At 42.9% G+C, this 27,429-nt stretch overlaps 1 protein-coding gene across 4 annotated transcripts in view; it reads right to left on the bottom strand.

Moving 5' to 3' along the window:
- The window catches only part of AMPH (amphiphysin), a 220,821-nt gene extending 202,684 nt beyond the window's left edge, over window positions 1–18,137 (bottom strand). For 2 of the 4 annotated variants that reach the window (XM_041773241.1, XM_041773242.1), the window contains exon 1: window positions 17,987–18,137. In XM_041773241.1, the coding sequence (XP_041629175.1) occupies window positions 17,987–18,055 (69 nt within the window). In that variant the 5' untranslated portion in view covers window positions 18,056–18,137. The remainder of the gene's footprint in view (window positions 1–17,986) is intronic. The other 2 variants (XM_041773239.1, XM_041773240.1) reach the window with 1 other exon arrangement.
- Window positions 18,138–27,429: the final 9,292 nt, after the last annotated feature.

Raw genomic sequence — 27,429 nt, 5'->3', positions numbered from 1 at the left:
TCTGAAAAATACCGATATTTGCATTTTAGGGAACTTAAAACAGATGTTTAGAGAGATTTGCCACAAGACCACACATCTGCAAATGAGAAGGTAGGGATTTGAACCCACACCTTACTAATTCCAAAAGCTCTTCCCACCATCCTCAACTGCTTCCAAATCTTAGCAAATCTTTATGTAGTTCTAGAAATACCACTTACCTTTGACCAAAAACACCCCTTCTATGATAGCATGGCTACCTCAAAATAGTCCCTTGATGGCATCTAACCCAATACAGATGGACCTTTTACATCACAATTCAAATGAAAATACCACCCAGAGGTCAAACCTCAAAGCCATCCATTGATATACTTGGACACTGAGGTGGGTGCCTTCCAACTAATTAGAATAAAAAAACTTTGTGATGACTCCAGGGAGGTCTTAATGAAAGAGATCAATCTTCTCAACAGATAGAATCTGGATCCTTTCTAAGTAATCAAGCACCTGCTCATTATTCCTTGTTCTGAACTGATAGTATTTCTCCACTTTGTCTGAGTCATCCTTGCGCTTTCCATAAAACAATCTCTCTTCTCACAGTATGCATCCTCAGACAATAGGCACAGAACTCAATGAAAAAAAAAATGATTAAATGAATATGTATTCTTAAGTTGAACTGCAAGAAACTAACGATATTTGACACTTCCCAATTCATAAAAAAAGAGGCAATTTCAAATGGTTCAAACTAAACCTTAAGGCAGAGGCTGAGCTGCAAAAATAACAGCCAAGAAGCACAGTAGCTTCTGTTGAGACAGATTTCTCTTGCCCTGTCATGCAACTGTCCTATGAGTAAGTAACCCAGGTTGTGAGCGTGATTCCTTAGTGGAGTGGACCCTGACTCTTCCCCTCTCATTTTCCTGCCGTGCTCAACATATGAGATGACATGATGTTCACAGAAGAGTCTCAGGTCTCAGCTCCTCCTCCCACCATTCCATCCACAGTCCAGACAGCAGGGCAGCAGAACACAAGCCCCTACTCTTCAAATCAAGACCTAGAAGTTTTACATGTGTGCCTTCTGTCCATTCCCCATTGGTCAGAGGGACTCACATGGCCACAACTAGCTGCAAATGAGGTTGGGAAATGCTACACATTTAGCTGGAGAGCCACACATGCACAAAAATTAGGGTTCTACTGCCAAAGGAGAAGGAAAAGAAGTGATACTAGGTGCAACCTGCCATGTCTGCTACACACAGAGAAAGAACAGGAACTGGTACACAATGCTACAGAGTTTCTATAATAGATCAGATAAAACTACTGAGTTGGGGGCACCTGGGTGGCTCAGCCAGTGAAGCATCTGCCTTCAGCTCAGGTCATGATCTCAGGGTCCTGGGATCAGCTCAGCATCAGGCTCCCTGCTCAGTGGGGAGACTGCTTCTCCTCTCCCTCTGCCACTCCCCACCTCATGCACTCACTCTCGCTCTCTCTCTCTCTCTCTCTCTCTTCCCCCAACCCTTTCTCTCTCTCTCTCAAATAAATAATTTTTTTAAAAAAAGAGAAAGGCAACTGAGAGGTCCCAGGGATAAAATATGATGATGCATAAAGCAATGAATGACTCACAAGGGAATGAAACACTTTCCGGTACCAGACCACATAAAACTTCTCCCCACCCTTGGCCACTACATGACACCTGACATTTTCTCAACTCAACACTGCAGAAGAACTTCCCTGAACTGATGAAAAGAACATTGCTCTGCAAAGCTTTTGGCCATTCCAGAAAATATCCAAAGATCCAAATATCCAAGAACCAAATATCCAAGATCAAGTCCCAAACCCATATTTAACTGGCTAAATAATCTCAAGCAAACCACCTCGCCTTTTCCTTTCTGGGCTCCAGGCTCCTCACCTGTAAACTAGGGACAGTAAGAACACCTCTACACAGGTTCACTATGAGGCTTAAATTAATTAATATATGCAAATTGTTCATAATCTGCCTAACAACGTATCCAATTCTTTTTTTTTGCCTGTTTAGTGGTTTTTATTGTAATAAATATTACATAATATTTACTATTTTAACCATTTCTTAAGTGTACAAGGCAGTGGCATCGAGTGCATTCACAGCATGTTACAACCATTACCACCTTCCATTTCTAGAACTTTTCACCATCCCAAACAGAAACTCTGCACTCATTAAACAGTAAGTCCCTAGCTCCCCTCTCTCCTCAGCCCCTGGATGTCTCTCCTATAAATTTCTCTCTATGAACATGAGAGCCCCTAATTCTTTTTTTTTTTTTTTTTTAATTTTTTTTTTTAATTTTTTATTTATTTATGATAGTCACAGAGAGAGAGAGAGGCAGAGACACAGGCGGAGGGAGAAGCAGGCTCCATGCACCGGGAGCCTGATGTGGGATTCGATCCCGGGTCTCCAGGATCGCGCCCTGGGCCAAAGGCAGGCGCCAAACCACTGCGCCACCCAGGGATCCCGAGAGCCCCTAATTCTTAAGGCAGATAAGATGAGCACAAGACATAAGACGCCTTGAGTGCAAATTTTCCATAATCTTTCTTTTTTTTTTTTAGTAGATCAAATGCTAAAGAGGCAAACAAAGCCAGCTCATAGAGTCTCTGCTCCCATGATGGAATAAAATGCCTCCTTCCCCATGACAGTGGGATAAGCTCTCTGGCAGGAAGAAAGAAGAGAAGGAAGAAAAAAGCTTTCCCCTCCACAGAGAGGAGATAAGTGCATCCCAATTTTCCTCTCTCTTCCCTTTGGAGTGAGGATAATGTCAAAGGCAGAGAAGAACTTTGGCCCTCAACGCCCCCTGAGCACTCCATAAAGATCACTTCTCGGACAGCCCTTCTCACCAACCACGGGCACAGCTACATCACTGCAGTGACACTATGCAACCAGGTAAAGAAAACCCGAAGTTTCTGTTGTTGTTGTTTTTTCAAAAGACCCTGAAGTTTAAATTCCCCAACCTGCCCTTGACACTCATGTGCTGAACACACAGTTCCTTGGAAGTGTGGCCAGGAAACTCGCCAGATTGGAAGAGAGGCCGGTTACTGTGGCAGTCACCACGTGGCTAGGGATCTGAGCCCAAAGCCAGTCCAGCCAGATGGCAGACGCATGTATACCGCCAAGAGAAACCAAGATGAGGCTGAGTCAGGTGGAGCATGCCAATGGGCCTCACTTGGCCCAGAGAGGAAGATCATAAGTTACTGGACCACATACACCTGCAGAGAAAGCCACTTGTGAGCCAGAGACACTGCTTCCAGAAGACAAGAGGTGGAGCACAGCACACTACAGAACCCTTGCCACCATGACACTATTTGTACCATCATCTCTGGCCCCACACCCTAACTACACAGACACCATCTGTACATTTCCTCTGCACATGTGAACTGTACTGTGAGTTAAAAATGGTGACCACTCCACCAGCACCTAAATTAAATATTGACAAGTTCTTGAGAGAGAAATGTTCCTATGATTATGTATAAAATCTTTTCTTTTTAAGAATTTATTTATTTGTTCATGAGAGACACAGATACAGAAGCAGAGACAGAAGTAGAAGGAGAAGTAGGCTCCCTGCAGGGAGCCCGATGTGGAACTCAGTCCCAGGATCCCAGGATCACGATCTGAGCCAAAGGCAGACGCTCAATCACTGAGCTACCCAGGTGCCCCACTATGTCTAAAATTTTAAAGATAAAATCATTTTTTCATCAAGCAATATAAACCTTATGCTGGTATAGCAGTGAGCAAACACAGCTCCATTTGTAACACCAAATTTATGATTTAAAGACACAGGCTTTCTAAACTCTCACAACTGCTGATGGGAGTGTGAATTCAGTGTACTACTTTGGAAAACTATTTGTTATTATCTCCTAAACCTAATAATGCCTACCCTGATGAATCAGTAATTCTACTCCTAGGTATTAACCCAAAAGAAAGTAGTGGTTTTGACCACCAAAAGGCACGTAAAAAGTGTAAAAAAATATGAACAGCAGCCTTACTCATAAGTGCCAAATACTAGAAAGAAAAACAAATGGCTGTCAACTGGAGGATGTATACATTGTGAGATACTATGCAGTATAATGCTATTTATGGATAAAGAGAATGAACTCCTACACATGGCAACATGTATGAATCTTATATATATTATGACAAGTGACAAAAGTAAGGCTCAAAAGGGTACACACAGTATGATTCCATTTATACAAATATAAAGACCACCTGGGTGGCTCAGTTAATTAAGCATCTGCCTTCAGCTCAGGTCGTGATCCCAGGGTCCTGGGATCGAGCCCCACATTGGGCTCCCTGCTCAGCAGGCAGTCTGCTTCTCCTTCTCCCTTTGCCCCTCCTCCTGCTCATGGCTGTGCTCTCTCTCTCTCTCTCTCTCTCTCTCTCTCTCAAATAAGTAAATAAAATCTTTTAAAAATATATAAAGATGAGGTGAAACTAACCGACAGGAGTAGAATCAGAATAGTAGCTCCCAGTAAGAGGAGGTGAGCAGAGAGAGAGGAAGTATTGACTTGGAAGAGGCATGAAGGAGCTTACTGATTCTAGAAATGCTCTTCATTTCATCTGTGTGGCAGTCACACATTTTATTTTACATATGTATGTAAAATTTTATAAAGCTGTACACTTGAGATTTTTGCAACTTAATACATGCATGCCATACCTTATTCTAAGTTTCCTAAAGGACCACACGTGCACACACACACATAGTTGCATACAAATAGTCTATTTCAACTTGAGGAAGCAGGCTCTTTAGTGATGACAGGAGAGTCAGCAAAGTTACTATGTCACCCCAAAGAAGGTGCTCTATTCATGTGCTCCAAAGGGTCCCATCTAATGTCCTCTGGGGATTAGTGTAGACTTCTTTGTCACCTCCAATAAAGAGTCCCTCTTCATTTACCTAGGTATATATACCAACCTCTAGCTGTTGTGCAAGGGACAAGTGGAGAAAGGCAGGTACAGTGACTTGAAGACCAAATTAATTTAAGATATTTATCCTTTAAATACTAGATCAAAATAATTATTTTAAATGTGTGTAATAAGGAATAAGGAGGGCATGTGCCACATATTCATGTTGAAACAATCACAGTGACTGGGCTAATCTTTTTTTCTTCTAGGCATATTCATTTTGTTACTATTGTTGTTGTTATTATTATTATTATCATTATTGAAATATAGTTGACATAATTCCCACTTTATCAGCAATTACATTAAATGTAAATGAATTAAACATTACAGGTCAAATGCAGAGATTAGCAGAATGGATTAAAAAAATAGCAAGCTACAAACTGTCTGCAAGAGACACAATTTAGATTCAAAGACATAAATAGGTTGAAAGTATGAGAATGGAAAAACATACCATGCAAACAGTAACCAAAAGAGAGCCAGAGTGTCTATAATATCAGAGAAAACAGGCTTTAAGAAAAAAAAAATTATTAAATACAATGAAGAACATTTTATAATGACAAAAAAGTCAATTCTTGAAGAAGATATGAGTAGAAATATTTATGCACCTAATGAAAGTACACCAAAAGAAATAAAACAAAACTGACAGAATTGAAGAATACAAAATTCAAAAATAATAGTTGAGGTCTCCCAATACCTTATTTTCAACACTTGGTAGAACAACTAGACAGAAAACCAATAAGAAACTCCCAATACCTGATTTTCAACACTTGGTAGAACAACTAGACAGAAAACCAATAAGAAAATACAAGATTTGAATGCCACTATAGACTGAGGAGTCCTAACACACATCTGTAGAATACTTTATTCAACAACAGTAGACTACAATTACCATAAATTTAAAACAACAACAACAACAACAACAACAAAACCTGGAGTGCTTCACTGGTGAATTCTGCAAATATTAAAAGAATTAACATCAATCCTTCACAAACTCTTTCAAAAGATAGACAGAGAGGAGCCACTTTCCATTTCATTCTTTGAAACCATTATTACTCAGATACAAAAACCAGACAAAGATATCACAAAAAAAGAAACCATGAAAAATATCCATTAAGAATATAGACACATAAATCCTTAACAGAATATTTTTAAAAATTAAACTTGGAATCGAATGGTCTTCTTCCATGGGAGACTATAATCATCCTTGGGCAGCCCAGATGGCACAGCAGTTTAGCGCCGCCTTCAGCCCAGGGTGTGATCCTGGAGACCTAGGATCGAGTCCCACATCAGGCTCCCTGCATGGAGCCTGCTTCTCCCTCTGCCTGTGTCTCTGCCTCTCTCTCTTTCTGTGTCTCTCATGAATAAATAAATAAAAATATTTAAGTAAGTAAGTAAATAAATAAATAAATAAATATCCTCTGAGTTTTGACTACACTCTCTACTAGGCACTTAAGCAATCTCAATTACTAGAGACTCCATGACAAACAGATGAAATCAATGTAATCACAAATAAATATCTTCTCAGTCACCTACCAAAACTATGCTGCAAGTTTCTGAGGCATTTCCACTTTTTATGATTGATGCATTAACTAACATCACTCAAAAATTATGTTTTTTACAGAATCAGATTACACAGAATCCAGCCTTTCATGCTATACAACATTCCTAACAAGGAAGACATTGGTCCCTTGAGAGAAACATTTCCAATATTTCAAACGGACTGATCTCTCTGAAATTTAAGTAAGCTATTTTAAATGTAAGGTTAGTTTTAAGCATTCCATAGGGATACTACTTTTCACACTTCTCTCTTCACTACATTGGAGACAAATTTATAGACACTGAGCAGTAGGAGCTTACTCACCATATTATAACCCTGAAGTGAGCCTAGGAGATCATAATTCACCATAAAATCTCAACCAAACTCCTTTCTCTAAAGCAATGTGCTAAAAATAAACAAACAAACAAATAAATAAATAAATAAATAAATAAAGCAATGTGCTTTGCAAACTTCATTGAACCTTTGAATTAACAGAGGAACTTATTAGAAATGGACATTACCAAATCTTTCTGAAGAGATTCTGGTTAAGTCTGTAACTAGGCCCAGGAATCTGCATTTTACCTCACTCCTTCCCCAAATATTCCTGACTGTATTTGGAGAGAATAGTGGACTAGAGGGACTTGATTTCTAGAATTCATTCTCTACACCTAACAGGAGCAAGTAGGGACCAATACAGGTCCCAGGATAAGCCCTCTCCTATCCTAACCCACTGTTTTAGAGTGCTCGTGGTCCCCACAGCCATGTGCATTTCCTAGAGGGGTGGAAGGAAAATGTTTGATATCACTTCCTAGAGATGCAGAGAAGAACCCACTGAAGAGAAAACAGGCAGGAAACTGATATTTTGCTAGATAAATACACAGGTTAAAGGAACAAAATTTCCTGTAACAGATGTCTCAAATATTGAGGAATAATAGGGTGTGTGAAAGGTATCATACAGTTCTAGGCTGTGTGACCACAAAATGGGAGATCCTTCCATGACTTGGACTATCTATGCTATGCAACTGTTAGCAACCATTACTAGGTAGAGGAAAAGAAAGTCTGCTACAAAAGATTCTCTTTCAAATTTGATTCTTTCCAAGCTGCAAATCACATCAAATAGATTATTACTAACTTCAAGACCACTGCCTGCAAAATAATCAAGTCAATGCCCACAATATAATTAAGTCAACTTGGCACCAGCCTCAACCATGCATGTTCTCTCTTTCTTGCTCATTAAATGTTGGATATCCAAATGCCATCAAATCCTTTGTTTAAAAGACAAACTAATCTTCATAGATGTCTAATATTTAAGGGCTTTCATTTTTATTTTGAATTTCTGATGGTTTGAGATAAGAGACCCTACAAATCCATGAAAGCAGACTGGGTAAGTTTACTGCTATTGTACAGAGGATCTTTGGATAACTATGTATGATCTATGTAGGTATGTATAATCCAGAGGGCAAGTCGGCTCTGAACCAGTGTTCTGCCTCTGGGTCAAGGAGGAACTTCGCCCCACAAGAACCCTTCAACATGTGAGGGTAAAAACCTGATCACATAAAATTGGGATTGCTACTACAACAGGACCATCCCAATTAGGGTCCACTTTACTTCACTGAGTATGCAAATGGTAGAAGAGGATCATTCATAAGGCCAATGTGATGAGTTGATAATGGTTTCTATCTTCCACAGCTCTTACTTCTGTCTCTGCTGTTCTTATTACATATTTCTATGGAATGTTGCCTGACTTTGATAGTCACTAAACCCTTATCCCATTCCTCTTGCCTGAATATTGCAACACATCCTTTCGATCTTAGCTTAACACCTACCTTCTTCAGGTAGGTGTGTCCAATCCTCTTACTCTAGGTGAGTTCTCCACTTACATAAGAAACTTTTTTTCTGGGGTGCCTGTGTGACTCAGCAGTTGAGCACGGGTCTTTGGCTCAGGTCCTGATCCTGGGGTCGTGGGATCAAATCCCACATCAGGCTCCTCACATGGAGCCTGCTTCTCCCTCTGCCTATGTATCTGCCCCTCTCTCTCTGTCTCTCATTAATAAATAAATAATAAATCTTAAAAAAAAAAACTTTCTCCTCACAGAATTTTTAATTATGATTTTTCATTAATAACCATGTGGTTATTATTATGTTCAAAGCTTTATCTCTCTACCAACTCCTGCTGGTCAATATGCTCAATCAGGAGGGCTTCATTGATTACTGTATCACAAGTATCTAGAAAGTGTCTTTCACACATTAGATTCTGAATAAATGACTCTGCAAGAATGAATGAATTCTACCAAACTGACCTCACAATAGAATACATAACTTTTAGAATAAGTTTAGCCTTTATTCACTATTAGGTGCCAAAACAAGAGTACATTTATGCATGGGCCCATGTGTATTTTATTAAATTATTACAGGTACTTATAAGATACAAAAAATATATAGCATAGATATATTCAGGGTCTTCCCACCTATGAACTAAACTTTCAAATAAATAACTATATGAGAATAAGGTAAAATGATCAAAATGGTGGTTCTTTGATTTTTTTGTATATCTGTCCTAAGTTGCTTCAGAGTAATCAAAATTGATATATGCCTACAGCATACAGAATATTTCAAAACTACAATCTTACTCATGGCTTTATCAAACACCATTCCTAATAAGAGATTTGATCAATATGTATTCAAGAAATGTATCTACTTAAATACTACACTTAAATTTAGATTTTAAATCAATAAGAGTGAAGTTCCAGCATTTGTATATTAAAATTTGGCCCATGGATATGTTCTCAAGAAATTGAGAACACTATCACTTTAATTTTGCATAATGCTGTGTATATAGTCTTACTATATTCTTTCGTGAGTAAATTTTTGAACTCTGTGACGATGGCATTTTCATTACATAAATAAACGTTAGGCATTATTGAAACTACCTGGAAAATTATATCTGCAACACAAGAAATCTTTACATGTGTTATTCCCCTCATAGAAGCCCACAGGCCCTTATTTCCTTAGAAGTTCTACTCAGACAGCCCCTAGAAATGGCTTTTAAAAAATTAAAATTATGTTTGAACAGTAAGGTGAAAATCTTTTTACAGTTGGTGGAGCATGCAACTCTTGACCTTGGGATTGTGAATTCAAGCTCCATCTTGGCTGTAGAGATTACTTAGAAATAAAATCTTTTAAAAAAATTGAAACTTAAGGGGATCCCTGGGTGGTGCAGCGGTTTGGCGCCTGCCTTTGGCCCAGGGCGCGATCCTGGAGATCCAGGATCGAATCCCACGTTGGGCTCCCAGTGCATGGAGCCTGCTGCTTCTCCCTCTGCCTATGTCTCTGCCTCTCTCTCCTCTCTCTCTCTCTCTGTGTGTGTGTGTGTGTGTGTGTGTGTGAGAGACTATCATAAAAAAAAAAATTTGAAACTTAATCATAGATACACACACATACTCACATCCACCCATTCCTGAATGGACTGAAGTGACCCAAAAGAAAGTCAACATATAGAAAAAGATGCTGGATGTCCTCTAGGATAGTATTTTCAAACTGTAGTCTTGAGATCCATTTGTTATGCTCTCACAAGCATTTTCTTAGAAATGGAATAGAGTGCAGTGGCATAGAATGGATAATCATTGTTTGATGATATCAAATCTTTCCTGACTTAGGAACGCTGGCATCATGGAAATCTTAGAGCAGGGGAGCTATGTGTATATATGTGCAGATGTATCTGAAAATGATAAAGCCTTCATATATTGGAGTCAGGCATGCTGCAGCACAGAATGACCATAGCTGAAGATAACCTAGAGAGAGAAAACCCTGTCCTTTCTGTGGGAACCAATAGTGAGAGTGCTGTGTTCTTTGATCACTACAGTGCTCACCCAGAAAACGAAAATGACATCTGAATTCTAGACACCCTTCTGGGATGATTTTCCACAAGGCTAGAGTAAAAACCATGGACTCCTTTAGAGAGAGGGGACTCCCCATAGGGTTGCTGAACTTATCACAAGAGAGGAACCCCAAAGAGGAGTTAAAGATACTTATCATGTATTGGATGGGATGTTCAAATCATTTAATTTGAATATTCAAGGAAATGGAACCTCATTTTATACCCTATGTAAAGTGGGACATATTATTTATGCAAGTATCTCAGGTATTTTAAGTTGTATTGGTCCATAGACAAGTTGACATCTAAAGTATGACTCCTGAATCTCACACATACAGACACCACACATACAATATGTTATCCTGTAAAGGAGAAAGGTAACCTTTACTGATGTTAAAATCTGAGTTCCTGTAATTTTGATTCCCTATTGTATTAATTCCTGGAGAAAGAAAAATGCATGAGCATTTGAATGTATGTAAAAAAAAAAAAAACAAAGGAAGGAAGGAAGCCTTACTCTGTCAAGAAGGTCCTCCTAAGCATTACTTTTAATATGGCAGATTTTATTTTTTTAAGATTTTTTATTTATTTATTCATGAGAGACAGAGAGAGAGAGAGAGAGGGAGAGGCAGAGACACCAGCAGAGGGAGAAGCAGGCTCCTCGCAGGGAGCCCGACACAGGACTCGATCTGGATCTCCAGGATCAGGCCCTGGGCTGAAGGTGGCACTAAACCGCTGAGCCACCCAGGCTGCCCATTATGGCAGTTTTTAATACACCCACAGAAAAATGATCTTAGTAGAAGGGAAGGTAGAAGCTTGTACAATGCAGAAGCAGGCTACGAGAAAGTTTTCAGATAAATTTGAAAGAGGGGAACCCTGGATTGCCTCAGAAACTCAGTCTCCAAATTCTCTTCAGATGTAAATGTGATCATAAATGCTACTCTTCTATGGCCAGGGCCCTGGGTCCCATGGAAAGAAGTTCCTGGACAGAGAGGGGTCTTCCTTCTCCTACTCGATTTACGTTTAACATACATATACACATGCACACAAGCACATACACACAGAAACACCATCAAAATGTTTCTCTTTGAGAACAAGTCTAACTGCAGATATCAGGAAGGCAACATATTTTTTTAAAACCCAAAAATGTTACATAATTAGGTATGTGCAAGGAAACAACTTTGTTTTTCTTGCTATATCACACAATCGACATAGGGTTGAACCACATGACTCTACCAGTATTTGACTTTTGACTTATAAAAATGACAAGTTAGCTCACTTCAACCCAATATTGGAGTTCTTACCATGTACAGAACCTGTAAGAATATTTATTTGATCTACTGCCTTTACAAGATGACAGAAAAAATGTCAGTGATATATATAGTGAAATCCTCATGATAATTTCACAAAAGAGAGAGAAAGAATAATGTGGAAGGATGCTTTGCAGGGGTGCAATATAAACAAGCAAGAACACAGAAAGTCAAATCAATACATTATCACCAAATATGTACAATTCACAAGACATCTGGTCCTTGTCCTCAAGCACCTTCAACTTAGTTGGGAAGATGTAGTGCATGAAAAAACATTGCATCTAAGATTTATGAAATTTTCATTTGGGGCAGGTAAACTGGCAGAAAGAATATCAAACTGGACACTTTTTAGAATCTAAATAGTGTAGGGGTGCCTGGGTGGCATAGTTGGTTAAGCATCTAACCCTTGGTTTTGGCTCAGGTCACGATCTCAGGGTCATGAGACCCAGCTCATAGTCCAGCTCTGTGCTCAGTGTGAAGTCTGCTTAAGATTCTCTCTCCCTCTTCCTCTCCCCTTCCCCATCATGTGTGCACTTGCTCTCATTCTCTCTCTCTCTCAAATAAATTTTAAAATCTTAAAAAAAATTTAATTAGGTGCGTCTGGGTGGCTCAGTTGTTTAAGTGTCTGCCTTAAGCCCAAGTCATGATCCTAGGGTTCTGAGGCTGAGCCCCATGTTGGGCTCCCTGCTCAGTGGGGAGCCTGCTTATCCCTCTTTGTCCCTTTCCCCACCTGTTCTCTCTCTCCCTCCCTCTCTAAAATAAATAAATAAAATCTTTAAAAAAAAGTAGTGTAACTCTCTTATTAAAACAAAACACAAAGAAACAAAAACAATGCCTAACGAGGTTCATATTATACCAAAAGTTTCCTTGCTCACAAGAGTTAAAAAGACATTTAGATGTTTAAAAATGTTTAAAGTTTCCAATTTAAATAATGCACAGAAGTCAAGGATGGTTAAGACCAAATAAATCTCACTGAATTGCACAAAAGGAAGAAGATGAACAAAAATATAAATCTCAGGGGGATTAAATATTTAATTAAAAAAGGCTTATGGATAAACAGACTGACTGCGTTTATTTCCATCTCCTCCAAAAACCCACCTAAATGATTAAAGGAATAAAAAAGGTATGAGCATACAAGGACAAAAACAGAGGAGGGATCATTAGTGGATCAGTGGGGCCCTTCAGTTGAAAAAAACAACAATGACATTATTTTATATATTGAGCCCTTGACAATAATATTGATGGACATTGACAGATCTGATGAAGTAAGAACAGTAATTCTAAATAGTTCATAGAAAAATAAACAAATAAGAAAAAGCAATTAACTCCAGGGAAAACAAAAAGCCAAAGGAAAAACTTAACCCTCAGATAAAACTTCGTAAAAATTTAAAAATTCAGTTTATCCTATTAAGATAGCAAAAAAGGGAAACTACTTTATGAGAGAAAATCCTTGCAAAATGTGTATTTGACTAGATTCATATCCTGAATATATAAATAAGTTCTTCAAATCAATAATAAAATGACCAGGAACCCAAATGAAAAAAAAAAAAAAACAGGCAAAACACTTTTACAGACACTTCACAAAAGAAGGTATAAAAGTTACCAATAAGTACATGGAAAGATGCTCATTAGGGAAATGACAGTAAAGGAATTTAAATTAAAGGAATTTAAAAGGACAAAAAACTGGAGAAGCCTGAGGGATGACAGGTATATGATATGATAGAAATGCCCTGTAACTTGATCTGGGTGATAACCATGCAGATATCCATAAACATAAAAATTCATGAAGTGGAATACTTAAGATTTATATCATTTATTCAATAGAAATTATAACTTAATTTTTAAAAATATAATCCTCGGCAATCAACAATCTTTGCTATAATCTATGACTAGAGGATGTAGAAGAGATGAATGTAAGACAACTAAATCTTTGCCTGTCTTCACTAAATAAGAAAAAATCAAGAAGTAGTTATATAAGCATATTTTAGAGAGATGTTCTGGTTAATAATAGCTACTTCTAGGGAAACAAGACTGGAGGTTGAGGGAAGAGGACAGAGGCCTACTACTTTTCATAATAAGCCCTTTACATTACATTATTTTATTATATTAGATTTTTTAAGCTGCATATATTAATTTGTTAGGAAGTCTTTAAAATAAATACTATATTATACACTATTAGATATATGATTATTTATATAAACACAGACTTTTGTAAGTATGCCTCAGTGGATTCTTTTTTCAGTATTTAATTGATTTATTTAAGAGAAATGGAAAGAGGACGACTGGGGGGAGGGGCAGAGGGAGAGAGAGAGGAACAAGCAGACTCCCCTGCTGAGCGCACAGCCATAGGCTCCATCCTAGGACCTTGAGATCATGATCTGAACCAAAGTCAGATGCTTCACCAACTGAGTCACCCAGGTGCCCCTTAGTGGATATTTTTTATTTTGTCAGTGCAATATTCATTCTCCCTTCTGTATTCTGACTTTCCTTCCTTCTCCGTCCGCAGTTCATATGGTCCCGGGGGAACATCTCCATCCCAGCTTCAGTAGTAGTTTGTGACTCTGGCCCAATCCAACTTATGTGGTCCTGGTCCCTGGCCAGAGAGATTTTTTTCCTCCCAGGGAGAAGCACAGGACCCAATTTAGGCCAATGAGAGCTACACTGAGTTCTCTGTAAATGTTGAAGGAAAAACCATGCTCTTGTCTAGCTGCTGACAACCCTTTTGCCACTAAGAGAGAAGAACATGCCCAAGAATGAGGCTGATAGAATGGACAGCAGAGATAAAGGCATGTGAGCCCTGATGTCTGTGGTTTAACTCCAGGTTCCAATAGGTCTGAAGTTTGTCTACCCCTGTCTTTTTCATTAATTATAAGAGGTAGTATCATGTAATGGGAAAGCACACTGGACTGCTTGGGTTCAAACTTCTCCTTTGCTACTTACTAACTGTATGACCTTGGGCGTGTCACTTAACCCCTTCCTCATCTTTAAAATAGAGACAGCAGTAGTATCTACCTCATAGAATTTAATTAGTTAATATATGTAATGCAACCAAATGCATACATTTATATATACACCTATGTACAAGAATATTTATAGTTAATACAAATACATATTTATATTTGAAAATTTTCATTTATGTGCAGGAGCCATGCTTTTATTTTTAGTAATTATATTCCCCTTTTTCTTTAAACCAGTTTGAATTGAGTTTTCTGATATTTACAAGTGACAGGGCCCTGATTAATTCCACACCTAAGAGAAGCCATACAAAACCAATTGACAGGTTTAAGCAGATATACCTAAAACATAAACATAATATAAACATAAACATCCTCTATGGCAGAAAAAACACTCATCAAAAAAAAAAAAGTAAATAGAAAAGGAAGAAACCATATTTGGAACCTTTAGAACTAATACTTTTTGCCCTTACACAGAAAGGGTGGAGATGCTATACAAAATGGACAAAAATATAAATACACAATTCACAAATGAAAAACAAAAAAGGGAATACAAAAGTGTTTGGTTTTTAATAACCAAACAAATGAAATAAGTAGGAACTAATTTTTTTCCAATAACATAGCTAAAGATCATTCTAAATTTTTTTATCCAGTGTTGGCAAGTGTCATATACGCCTGGTGAGAATGTTAATTGATAAAATCATTCTGAAAGGCAATCTAGCTATAAGAAAAATAAGCATACCTTTGACATAATAATTCTAGTGATTTATCTAAGGAAATAGTTCAGGGTATGCAAACATTTTCCCTACAAGTTTTCTTTCCCACAGATTTGTATTTATATACAGAAACATTAGAAACTGAATGTCCAAAAAAACAGGAGATTCATTAAAATCCACGGATTCCAATACTGTTCAGTCATTTAAAATGTTGACAGAAAAAAAAAATAAAAAATAAATAAAATAAAATGTTGACAGAAAATATGTACATACTCAAGTATGTTCGTGACTATTAATAATCATGTAACATCACTACTGTGAAATAAACAGCTAAAAAACTATAGGTATGAGACTGTTTTGCTGTATAAATATATACATGTACATAGGGAAAAGATCTACTAGACTATACAGCAAATGACTGTGAAATTTCTGGGTAGTAATTATGATTATCCTACTTTTGTGGGTAGCTTTTTTCTTGCTTATATATATTTCACTCTCCACTGGACCTTCACAGACCTTCAATGAGAAAAAAAAAATGGATTTTAAATTTATAAAAAAAAAAAAAAAGACACCTCTAAAAGTAGCTTCGGTCATGCATTTGGAGCCAAAATGCATCCAACTGTTGGGTATAGCACAGATGATGAGAAAGTCAAGGGCGTAGTAGACTCTCTTTTGAGAAAATGTGACTGTAAAAATGAGTCAAGGACTCAAGAACACATGTGGCATACGGATATCGCAATGGAACTCTGTGCATCAGAGAAGAGGCACGGTGCAAAGATGCAAAAGGAAGGAATCACTGGGTGGATATGTCTAATGCCTGCAACAGCAACTTGCTATGTTTCCCACTCTCCAGTAGCTTCTGTTTGGGCTTGGCTGGGCTACCTGACCTGGATTCCCATATGCCCTTTCCCTTGTGCTGCAGAGACTCAGGAAAAGGGCAAGAGCGTACCCACCAGTAAAACCCATACTCTCAGCCTTTCCGGGGCTTGACCCCCTAAACATGGTGCAGCAGGCATTCTGCATCAGCAACTTTCCCCGGGGGGGGGGGGGGGAAGAAAACAGGACACTTGAAGCCCTGTGCTAGCCTCCCTTAAACCTCCACTCCCCTGGAAAAGTAACCACCCTCCACAACCACAATCACAATACACACTTAAGAGTGACAAGGTGAGTTTTCAATTATTCGTAAGGGCTTGAATGCTCTGTAAGACAGATTACATTTTCTTTTCATTTATTTTTGGCATATTAACAGCTGGTGACCTAGATGAAGCAATCATTTAATATGGGGAAAGACAGACTCTATCACTAAATTCCTTCACAGATGGAAAATGAATTCAATAAAAAGCGTCAGACCAAAGATTCAAAAAAATCACCTGGAAGTGAAGAGGTGGGGAGAAATACCTACAAGTGGGTAAAATGAAGTATGGAAAAATGATGACAAAATGGGGCTGGGATCCCCCACGGTTCCTAGCTACTTTGGGGACAAGTAAGCAGGGACTGGCAGAGGCCAGGAAGCCTTGCTAACTCAGCTGCCCAAGGAGCGAAGGAGCGAAGGAGCAGCAGGAGGAGGATCACGTTGGTTCAGGATGAGCTTGGGTAGATATTAAAAGAAATACAATCCTCTTACTGCATGGAGAGTGTGCATGTGTGGAGGGAGGGACTGGCCGCAGCCACAGAGCCTGTGGGCCTGGGGACCCGCAAGGGGACCAGGGCCCCCTTCTCAGCCCTTCCAGGTGTATGGGGACTGGGGAGCAGCCTGAGCCGGGGCCTGAAGGAGGAAATTAATTCACTGTGGTTTTGAGCAACGCGGCAAACCTGACTTCCAGTAAAAGAGGAAAACACCAAAGACCCAGAATCCCAGGGATGGAAAACGCTGCCCCACGAAGGAGAGCCCGGCTCAGCGGGCACAAGCCAGGGGCTCGATTCGCCCGGGTTCACTTCCAAGCACAAAGCTTTAGCTGCAGCAGGAAGGTCCTTCAGTGGAGACGCAAACGAAGCGCTCGAGGCTTCAGGGGAGCCCCGCAAGCCCAGAGCCTGGCCCCGCATCCCCGCTGCTCATGGACCCGGGATTCATCTGCGCCCCTCTCTGGGAGAGAAAAATAAATTACTGAGGGGCCGATCCGCTGAGGAGCTTGTGAACCCCCAGGGAGCCCAACCTGTACGTGCAGCGTGGATTTTTTTTTTTTTTTAATGCAATAGAACGGCCTCCTTTGTGCAGAAATGTGCAGAGAAGGGCTGTTAGGTTCAGGTCACACGGATTCTTGACCTCCCAGAGGACGGTGGCGTCCAAAGGGACCCACCGAGAGTCCAGAGCGAGCGAGCGAGAGCAGCGCCTCACCACCAGCGCGGGGCACAGTGCGCGCCCGCGGCTCCGCTCCGCTCCGCTCCGACCTCCCGGGCTCCCGGGCTCCCGGGCTCCCGGGCCGGCGCCGCAGGGCCCTGCCTTCCGCGACGCCCCCCGCAGGAGGCCCCCCCGAGGAGGTCGGCCCGGGGTCCCGGGGTCCCGGGGTCCCGGGGCTGCGGGCGCCGGCGGGATGCGCTGCGCTCGGGGCGGCGGACGAGCCTCCCCCCGCACCTGCCGCCGCCCGCGCCCGCCCGGGAGAGCGGGGCCCGGGGGCTCGGAGGACCCGGGGGACCCGGGGGACCCCCGCCCCGCCCCGCCCCGGCCCGGCCCCGCCGCCCCGGCCCCGCCGCCCCCGCCCGCGCTGACCTTTTCCTGCGCGCGGTTGAGTCGCTTCTGCACGTTCTTGGCGAAGATGCCGGTCTTGATGTCGGCCATGGCTGCGGGTCCGGCGGAGGAGCGGGCGGAGGAGCGGGCGGAGGAGCGGGCGGAGGAGCGGAGGAGCGGGCGGAGGGCCGGCGGCGAGGGCGAGCGGGAGACGAGGAGGTGGAGGAGGAGGAGCGGGAGGGGAGGGGAGGGGAGAGGAGGAGGAGGAGCGGGAGAGGAGGAGGAGCGGGAGGGGAGGAGGGGAGGGGAGCGGAGGAGGAGCAGGAGGGGAGGGGAGGGGAGGGGAGGGGAGGAGGAGGAGCGGGAGGGGAGGGGAGGGGAGGGGAGGAGGAGGAGCGGGAGAGGAGGAGGAGCGGGAGAGGAGGGGAGGGGAGAGGAGGAGGAGGAGCGGGAGAGGAGGGGAGGGGAGAGGAGGGGAGGAGGAGGAGCAGGAGAGGAGGGGAGGAGGAGGAGCGGGAGAGGAGGGGAGGGGAGAGGAGGAGGAGGAGCGGGAGAGGAGGGGAGGGGAGAGGAGGGGAGGAGGAGGAGCAGGAGAGGAGGGAGGAGGAGGAGCAGGAGAGGAGGGGAGGAGGAGGAGCGGGAGAGGAGGGGAGGAGGAGGAGGAGCAGGAGAGGAGGAACAGGAGTAGGAGAGGAGGAGGTGGAGGAGGAGGAGGAGCAGGAGAGGAGGAGCAGGAGAGGAGGGACAGGAGTAGGAGAGGAGGAGGTGGAGGAGGAGGAGGAGCAGGAGAGGAGGGGAGGAGGAGGAGCAGGAGAGGAGGAGGGGAGGAGGAGGAGCGGGAGAGGAGGAGGAGCAGGAGAGGAGGGGAGGAGGAGGAGCGGGAGAGGAGTCGGAGGAGTGGGAGGGGAGGGGAAGGGAGGAGAGGAGGAGGAGGAGGAGGAAGAGGAGGAGGGGGGAGCGGTGGCAGGGGTGAGGGAGGGGCACAGCGCCCAGACCCACTTAAAGCGACAGAGCGGAGGTGGGAGGCGCGGGGCCTGGCCGGGGTACCCAGCCGGGCGTCGAGGAAATGAGACGGATGGAGCCAGAAGTCAGAAGGCCCAGGGGGTGCACACAGTGGGGCTAGAGGAGGTTGGGAGGCCAGAGGGGACAGGACCTTGCAGCGGTCCCAGGGCCCTGGGGCAGCCCCGAGGCTCCTTCAAGGCAGTTTGTGTTGGGGAAGGCCGAAAGGGGCCCCATTCTTTCCAAAAAGAAAGAAAGAAAGAAAGAAAGAAAGAAAGAAAGAAAGAAAGAAAGAAAGAAAGAAAGAAAGAAAGAAAGAAAGAAAGAAAAAGAAAAAGGGAAAAGAGGCAGGGAAAGATGGGGCGGGAATGGGGAAGCCAAGATTGGAGGTGTTCTGATGGGGGGGCTCTCTAGAGAGTGCACCCCTCCCCACCTGTGTGTTCCAGAAAGCCAGGCCTTGCCCTGTGCCCTGGAGGCTCACAGCCCAGGGAGGAAAGCTGGGGGGTGGCGGGGATCCAAGTCAGTTCAGAGCTTAGAGCTGCAGGAGAGAGGGAAGCGGTGCGCACACCTGTTCAGACCTTAAGAGGAGACGTGGGCTCCGAGGTAGGGAGGTTGCCTGTTGAGAAGGGATCAGTCCCTTTAAGCAAGATGCCGTGCTTGGTGGCCTGTGCAGTCCTACCCAGATCAGATGCCCTGGCATGGACACTTACTTGCCCAGAAGTGTCCCGTGGCAGAATCAGGTCCTTTATTGCCTCACTTCAGACCCAGGCCTCTTAATCTGTTTTTCTAGGCAAACCTTCTGGCGACCCTAACAGGGATTCGCCATGCTCAGTGCGCTGACCAGAAGTAAGAAAAATAGGGATAACTGGGTGGTGCACCTTACCCAGAGCTCTTGAAGACGCTGACCAATGGGGAAGCTATTCGTATTCAGGTCTGAGAGTGTGAAGCAGTAAGGGAGGTGGCCCAGCAAGCAGGTCAGAGGTCAGTCAGAGGTCAATCAGGCACCTGAAACCTGTGAATCCCAGTGAGCATCTCTCTGCCTCTGGAGTAGATTGTCACAGCCGTAGCCGTCCCGCCACCCCATGAACTACCCCTTAGTATTCACTCCTTGGGAAGTCCCCTCCCCTTGATACTACAGTGGCATTGTGACTGGCCTTTGCCAATAAGATAGAGTGGAAGTACATTGTGCCAGTTGCAGCCCTAAGCCTTAAGAAGCTACGCAGGTTTGGCACTCGGGGGAGCCTGGTGCCACCATGTAGAGGTTCAGCTACCCTGATGTGAAAAGTCCCTTGCAGAGGCCACGGCAGAAAGGGGGAACCCCAGCCTCCAACTGACCCACTGCCTGAATGCAGCCACAGGATCATCAGTAAGACCAGCAGAAGAACCGCCCAGCTGATCCCAGCAGAGTGCAGCGTGGTACGTAAACAAAATGAAAGTGGTTTTAAGCCTCTAATTTCTGCAATGGTTTATTCCTGAAATACCCGGTCTATTCACTTGGCTCTTATTTCCTTAGGGTGACTAGTCATGTCCGTTTGCCTGAGAATGAAGGTGTTTCCCGGACACAGGACTTCCAGTCCTAAAGCCAGAAAAGTCCTGGGCAAACCTGGATGAGTTGTTCACCCTTCTTCCAACATCCCAAGTAAATAGGAGTTTACTTCAGAGGGAGGTAAAGAGAATATTCCTCTCTTGGTCAACATTCCATAGAAAAGACCATTCAGAAGCCAGGAATTGAATCAGCTTTCTAAAACAGTGAGATTGAGAACCTCAGCTGTACCCTGAGATCTTGCCATGAGGATACAAGCCACAAGCTGGAATACACTAGAATGTTCTGGAGCATATCAGTCCATGGCCACTTGTATCCTATGAGCTCCAAAGCCGCCTCTGCTCTCATGCTGGGCCTGCCTGTAGCTTCCCCTGCGGACATCACTGCGCTCTTTCTAACAAGCAAGGGACAGAGTTCCAAGCACTGGGTTTTCTTTTCCTCTGCTTCCTCAGGGCCCAAGCCATCAGTTCCCCCTGCACCAGCTTTTACCCCTCCTTGCAGCTATCCTCCCACCAATTTTTGGAACGCAGCAAGTATCTTTTGAACTAAAATTACAAATGGCTAGCTTTTCTCATCATTCAGATGCCCAAATCTAGTTCTATAATATGGATGGGGAAGGAAGCTCGTGGTTTCTTAATAATTCTATTTACAAAGTTGTTATATACAAACCTATCAAATCATTCCCCTCCGGCTGAGAGGTAAAACAGTGTCCATTTTCAGGTTGCTATGTGGGTGGGTCATTTGGCCTGGAATATTGCCGAAGGACGGTGGCTGCTACTTAGTAGGTGCTTTGTAAATATTTGCTGGGGGGAAAAAATGCATGTATAGGTGAGACTAGATATCAAGCATCCATCCTTAGCTACTTCTTCTCGTAATTCTGCAGCTGTGTCTTCTCCTAAATTCTGCTCCTGGAACAGGAGTGCGTGCGAGGGGACTCCAACACCAGTGATTTTTAAATATTGCTATGCCATACCGTAGAGGCTTTTTTCATACAAAATCTTATGCAGGACCCAAATATAATAATCAGATGGACCCCTGCTTGGTTGTAGAGGGTGTGGGGTGCCCCGAGCCCCACCCGTTAGACTACTCCTTTATTCCCTGCCTCTGTCTCTGAGGAAGATCTTCAGTGCTTTGGATCCCTCTGCACACAGCAGAAGTCCACAGGGCAGGTGATCTCGGGGGGGCACCTTCCACCTCCAGAGCTGTAGGAGCCGTGCTTCTGTGTCCATTTCTTTCCTCCCCAACACCACTGGGCCCACCCACCAACATTCCTTGCTTGCTTCTATTTCTTTCTCCCCGTTCCTACCCATTTTTCTCCTCAGTCAAGGAAAAATGTGACTCATGCAGTTCCATGTAGACTTCTCTACTAATGAAGAATAACCCCAATCTTTTCCAACAATGAAGACAAGCTTAGGGTCAAGTTATAGTTAACATTTATTCAGGTAGGTTTCACAGGAAGTTTCATGACTCCACCTCCAGATTTTCATCCAAGCCAGGTAGACTTCCAGAATTATTTTTAACTTCCAATTTACCTTCTTTCCTCCCAAATTGCACTTGAGATTGGTCGATAAGTCAAAAATGTGAATTATGATAGGTTTTGGTAATTTGGAATAGGCCCAGAATTACTATTATGTTATCACAGAACTCATTTTCCATATGTTTTAATGGCACAGAGCTTTATCCTTGCCTTTTTATCTCGTAAGTCCAATTAGACTGTTAAGGAAGGAGATTTTTAAATCCATTTTTAACTGTGTCTTGCTCTTTGCGAGCACTTAGAAAAGTTTGATACATGCTACATATTCTAATTAGCCACAACCTCTTTATGTTATTGTATCTAATGAAGGAGGCATTTCTTTTCAACATTTCGCGGAGCCTAACTAACTGGATTTGGGCCCCAACCAAATCATGAGTAGTTGTTATACTTTTTCCTCTTTGTTCAAAGACTCAGAGACAATTTTATTTTCTCTCACAAAAGTTAAACTAGCAGTATAAGGAGGATATTCTTTTAAAAAGATGTATGTTAAAAAAATAAAAATAAAATAAAATAAAAAGATGTATGTTTTGACCAATTATCTTGTACATTTCTTTTTTTTTAAGATTTTATTTATTTATTCATGAGACACACACAGAGAGAGATGGGGGGGGGGGAAGGCAGAGACACAGGCAGAGGGAGAAGCAGGCTCCATGCAGGGAGCCCGATGTGGGACTCGATCACAGGACCCCAGGATCACATCCTGGGTCGAAGGCAGACGGTCAACTGCTGAGCCACTCAGGGATCCCCAATTATCTTATACGTTTCAAGCGAAAACCGTCAAGCACAGATTCATAGTCAACTCTTCAAATTATCCCAGCTATGTACATTTTAATTCCACATACTAAATTTTGCCTATATGGCTGCCCTCTTCTATTCCTAATTTAACCAGGCCTAAAAATAGCAACCTCCTCACTACATTAATAATGCATCACTAATGCATCCCAAAATACTAAATCAAAGGCAAGAGCTTTGTTTTTCGTAGACAGAGCCATTGGCCACTAAGAAAAGCAATGACATTGTATTAAATTGCCTAATAACTGTAACGTGTTTTGACACCATGTTGGATGCTTTTTTTGCAAAGTCGATGCAAAACAACTCCCGTATCCCAAACAAATGGCTAGAACATCACCTAATGGCTTACAAGCCAATAGAGAGGTCAGGGAGCCAAACAAAATGGAAATTCTAATTAGCTTCACCTCTTTCTGAAGAAGGGGACAAGTTGCTACAAATATTTTCAGCTATTTTCTATCCACAGATAAGCTATAAAAATTCCATGTACAGTGTGGGTATGAGCACATTCGTCTGGGCGCCCGCAATACCCTCTTAACTGCCTCAAGGGCTGGATTATTTTATCAAAAGTTTTTCAGCTCAGACAACCCCAGCTTTGTAGCAGTGATGTACTTCAAAACCTCTTAACAAATAATTTTATCATATATTGGCAGAGACCTTTTTGGTTCAAGGAACTCCTTTTTGGTTAAATTTGCCCATATTTGTATTTCATGAAACTATAGCTATCTGGATATGCCTGCCTTTGACTGCATGGCTGCTTCCCCATCCTTAGCTTATCTTCCACCACCCCTTACACTTCTGTCTCCCAGCTGGCTCCTAGAGCTGTGGCCACCAGCACTGTAGAGGTCCTGCCTTGGACCATAATTGTCCTTGGATGTCCACAGTGTCCCTCCGCTGCCAGCTTGCACTTCAGCGAAAGCTCCTGACTAAGGAGTCCAATCCAGGGTCATGATACAATGTTATGTGCAGGAGGCTTGTACTAAGTATTGTGCTGTCTCCCAAACATCTGCCCACCTCCTCCCCTGCAGTAGAGCCTCCTTGCTTTTCAGAGGCCACGTGACCTTCTCTCTGTTCTCACATCTCAGAATCACCTCACTCCACCTGTCTTCTCTAATGACCTCCAACATGTTGCTGTTTCAAGCCACTTCCAAGGAATCAGGCAGGTTGGATGGGGATGGTAGGAATCATTCCATGAGTGTTATTGTCAGCGTTACTGCTATGGTTCAATATTATCAGGCTTAAACAGGCTTCAGTCCACTAGCCTAAGACACAATGTGTCATGGATTGAATTGAGTCTCTGTGATATTGTGATTTATAATAAAAAATGTGATGTTTGGTCCCTGGCCCTGTTCCTGGCACAGAACTCCTAAAACCCTTAGAATTTCCCAAGTGATTAGAGCAAAAAGGGTGGCTGGTTGTTCAAAAGCAAACTCCTTTCAACCACACTTGAATATGTATTAATGAGGTGGCTCTGGGAAAACTGTAAGGATGAAGGCTGGTTGTCAGGGTACCTATGTAACTAGAGGGCTTAAATTTTCAATACCTGCCCCCCTGCCACTCCCACAGTCTCCCCTGAGTTCAGTCACCTATGGCCAATGATTTAATCATCGGCGTGTGTGTAATGAAGCCTCCATAAAAACCCAAAAGGACTAGATCCAGAGAGATTTGGGTTGGTGAACACAAGGAGATGCTAGGAAAGAGGACTGCTTGGAGGGGCATTGAAGCTCTGCACCCCTCCCACATACGTTGCCCTATGCATTTCCTCCATCTGGCTATTCCTGTGTTATATCCTTTTATAATAAACCAGCAATCTAGTAAGTAAAATGTTTCCCTGAGTTCTGTGAGAAGTTCTAGCAAATCGTTTGAACCCAAGGAGAGGGATGTGGGAACCTCTTGATATCAAATCAGTTGGTCAGAAGCACAGGTGACAACCTGGACTTGGAATTGGTGTCTGAAGGTCTGAAGTATGTGTGTGCATGGTGGGGCAGGGGGTGCGGTCTCGTGGGACTGAGCCCTTAATCTGTGAGATTTGATGCTAACTCCAGGTAGGTGGTGTCAGGACTGAACTGAATTGTAGGACACACAGCCAGTGTTGCAGAATTGTGTGGTATGGGAACACCTGAGGCCCCTACCCCTCACTTTCTTGGTGGCCAGAAGCATTGAGAGCAGAGAAGAAACACACAGGAGGAATTTCTTCTTTATAATTCCCACAAGAGATGAAGTAATAACTTTTGGGACCTGTGAATATGATCTTATTTAGAAATAGGGTCTTCCTAGTTGCAATTAAGCTACTCTTACTCCTGTGGGAATAGGGTCGGCCCTTAATCCAATATAACTGATGTTTGTGTTATGTTGTCTCACAGAGTTGATGAATGCATCTCACAGACAAAAGGGTGAAGTGAAGTGAAAGTTTCTTAAGGGAAGGTGAAAACAGAAAAAATGGGCTCTCTAGAGTGAGAGGGATCCTGAATGGGTTGCCGCAGAGAGCTTTTTTGGTCGATCTTTCATAGAAAACTGACCGGGGAACTTGGTAAATATCTTATCTATAATGCTTAAGAGTAATGAGGTGTGTTTGTAAATATTATAAAAATATCTCATCTATATTTAGAACAAACAAGAAGGATTTTTTTTATGTCCCCTTCTCTCTGGTTAATATCCTGTCTATAATGTCTCCACACCCGGGATTTCTGTGAGCCTGGTGACTCAACCCCCTATCTGTCTCTCTCTATCCAGCATCACCTGTCCCTTACCCATATTTATAAAGAAAGGAGAAGAGATACAGACACACACAGAGGTCATGTGCAGAGACAGACAGACAGAGGGAAGATGGAAGCAGAGATTGAATAATGCAGCCACACGCCAGAAACACAGAGGACCACCAGCAAAAGCACAGAAGCCTGGAGATGGAGCTTGACCCCTTTCACTTTTTCTGGACTTCTAGACTCCAGAACTAGAGAACACATTTCTGTGGATTCAGACCACCCAGATTGTGTTTCTTTTGTAGGGCAGGCCTAGAAAACGAATACAGGATCCAACCTTTTGCTTCCTACCAGAGAGCATCTGGGAAAAATTTATCCCCCAGTCCACAAAACTGACAAACAGATTTCCAAAGACAAGATTTTCATTAGCTCCAACAGTCTGTTCATCTGTTGCTTTCTTCTGAAACAATGTATTTTTATAAGCATATGATTTGTCCTTATTTTCTGTCTGAATTTAGTAGAAAAAAACAGGAGCTTTTGAGGGAGCCTGTTGCAGGTTGGGGTCTCTGGGAACAGAGCAGAAGCTGAGGTCCAGGCGCAAACCGTGGAGAGCGTTGAGCCACGAGAGGCAGGAGGAGGAAGCAGGGGTTGGCAGAGGAGAAAGTCCAGTGACCAGGCAGGCCTGGTGGAGTCTTGACCAATCTGGGAGGGGCTCTATCACGAGCACTGCCCCTAGTCCTCATCTGGTTTATAAGGGCTGTGCCACTCCACCTCTGCCCACCAGTCACTGCAGGAGGGTGGCCAGGAGGGGTGGGAACTAGGGTGGGAACTGGGGTGGAGTGGTGGGGGAGAGGTGGGAACTGGGGCCAGGAAGCCCTCTGCCTGAGGACTGCACTCCCCCAGAGGGGCAGCAACCCTTCTGGAAGGGAGATCCTGGCAGCAGACCCCACTCCCACTCTCTGCTGTCCTGGTTAGAGAGCTCCTTGCACAGATAAGATGCATGTTCTTAAGTTTCCCAAAATGCCATTTTCTGTTTCTTCAGCTTCCCATGTCATGCCTGACCTCCCACCTGCCTGCACTGAGATGTTCCTAAAGGTACTTAATTTTTTTAAAAAGGATTTTATTTATTTATTTATTAATGAGAGATACACACAGAAAGGTATAGTCACAGGCAGAGAGAGAAGCAGGCTCCTCACAAGGAGCCCGATGTGGGACTCGATCCCGGGACCAGGATCACGCCCAAAGGCAGACACTCAACCACTGCTACCTGGGTCATCCTCCTCAAAGTCCAGACTTGGATATTTAAACACGCTTCATTTGTCCCTAATTGATAAATCTCTAGTTGTCTGTGTTGTCAGTGTTCTCCACCATATAGCAACTATTTCCCCACATGTGATAAATAAGAAACGTGTAGGGAGATACTCTGAGACCACGCATGTATCCTGTTTGTTGTCAGACGCCTCCTCCCCTAATTTGGCGTGCGCGGCAATTCTTGCCTAAATCTGTCTTTGCAAAGATTATTTTCAAATGGTGATTCTCTAATTCCATTGGGACTACTGTGTCTACTAATCAGCATTCTACTCTATGGAAGCGCTGTCCCTTTCTTTTCACATATTTGTTAATTTATTACCTACTGTCAGTGTGGACTTATGGATTCATGATTTATTCACTCTATTACTGTTCTTATTCACTCTAATGTCCAGATTATTCCAGACTTGGCCAGTGAAAGGCCTTTCATTTTTTTCTTACCTATCCTTATCATTCTTCTTTTTTTAAAGATTTCATTTATTTATTTATTTATTTGTTTATTTATTTATTTATTTGAGAAAGCACATGCATGAGTGGGGGGTGGGGAGCAGAGGGAGAAAAAGACTCCCCACTGAGCAAAGATCCTGACTTGGGGCTCATCCCAGAACCTTGG

Source organism: Vulpes lagopus, chromosome 11, assembly GCF_018345385.1.
Source record: "Vulpes lagopus strain Blue_001 chromosome 11, ASM1834538v1, whole genome shotgun sequence".
Lineage (NCBI taxonomy): Eukaryota > Metazoa > Chordata > Mammalia > Carnivora > Canidae > Vulpes > Vulpes lagopus.
Note: the sequence above shows the minus strand (reverse complement) of the source record. Positions and strands in the feature narration are given on the sequence as shown.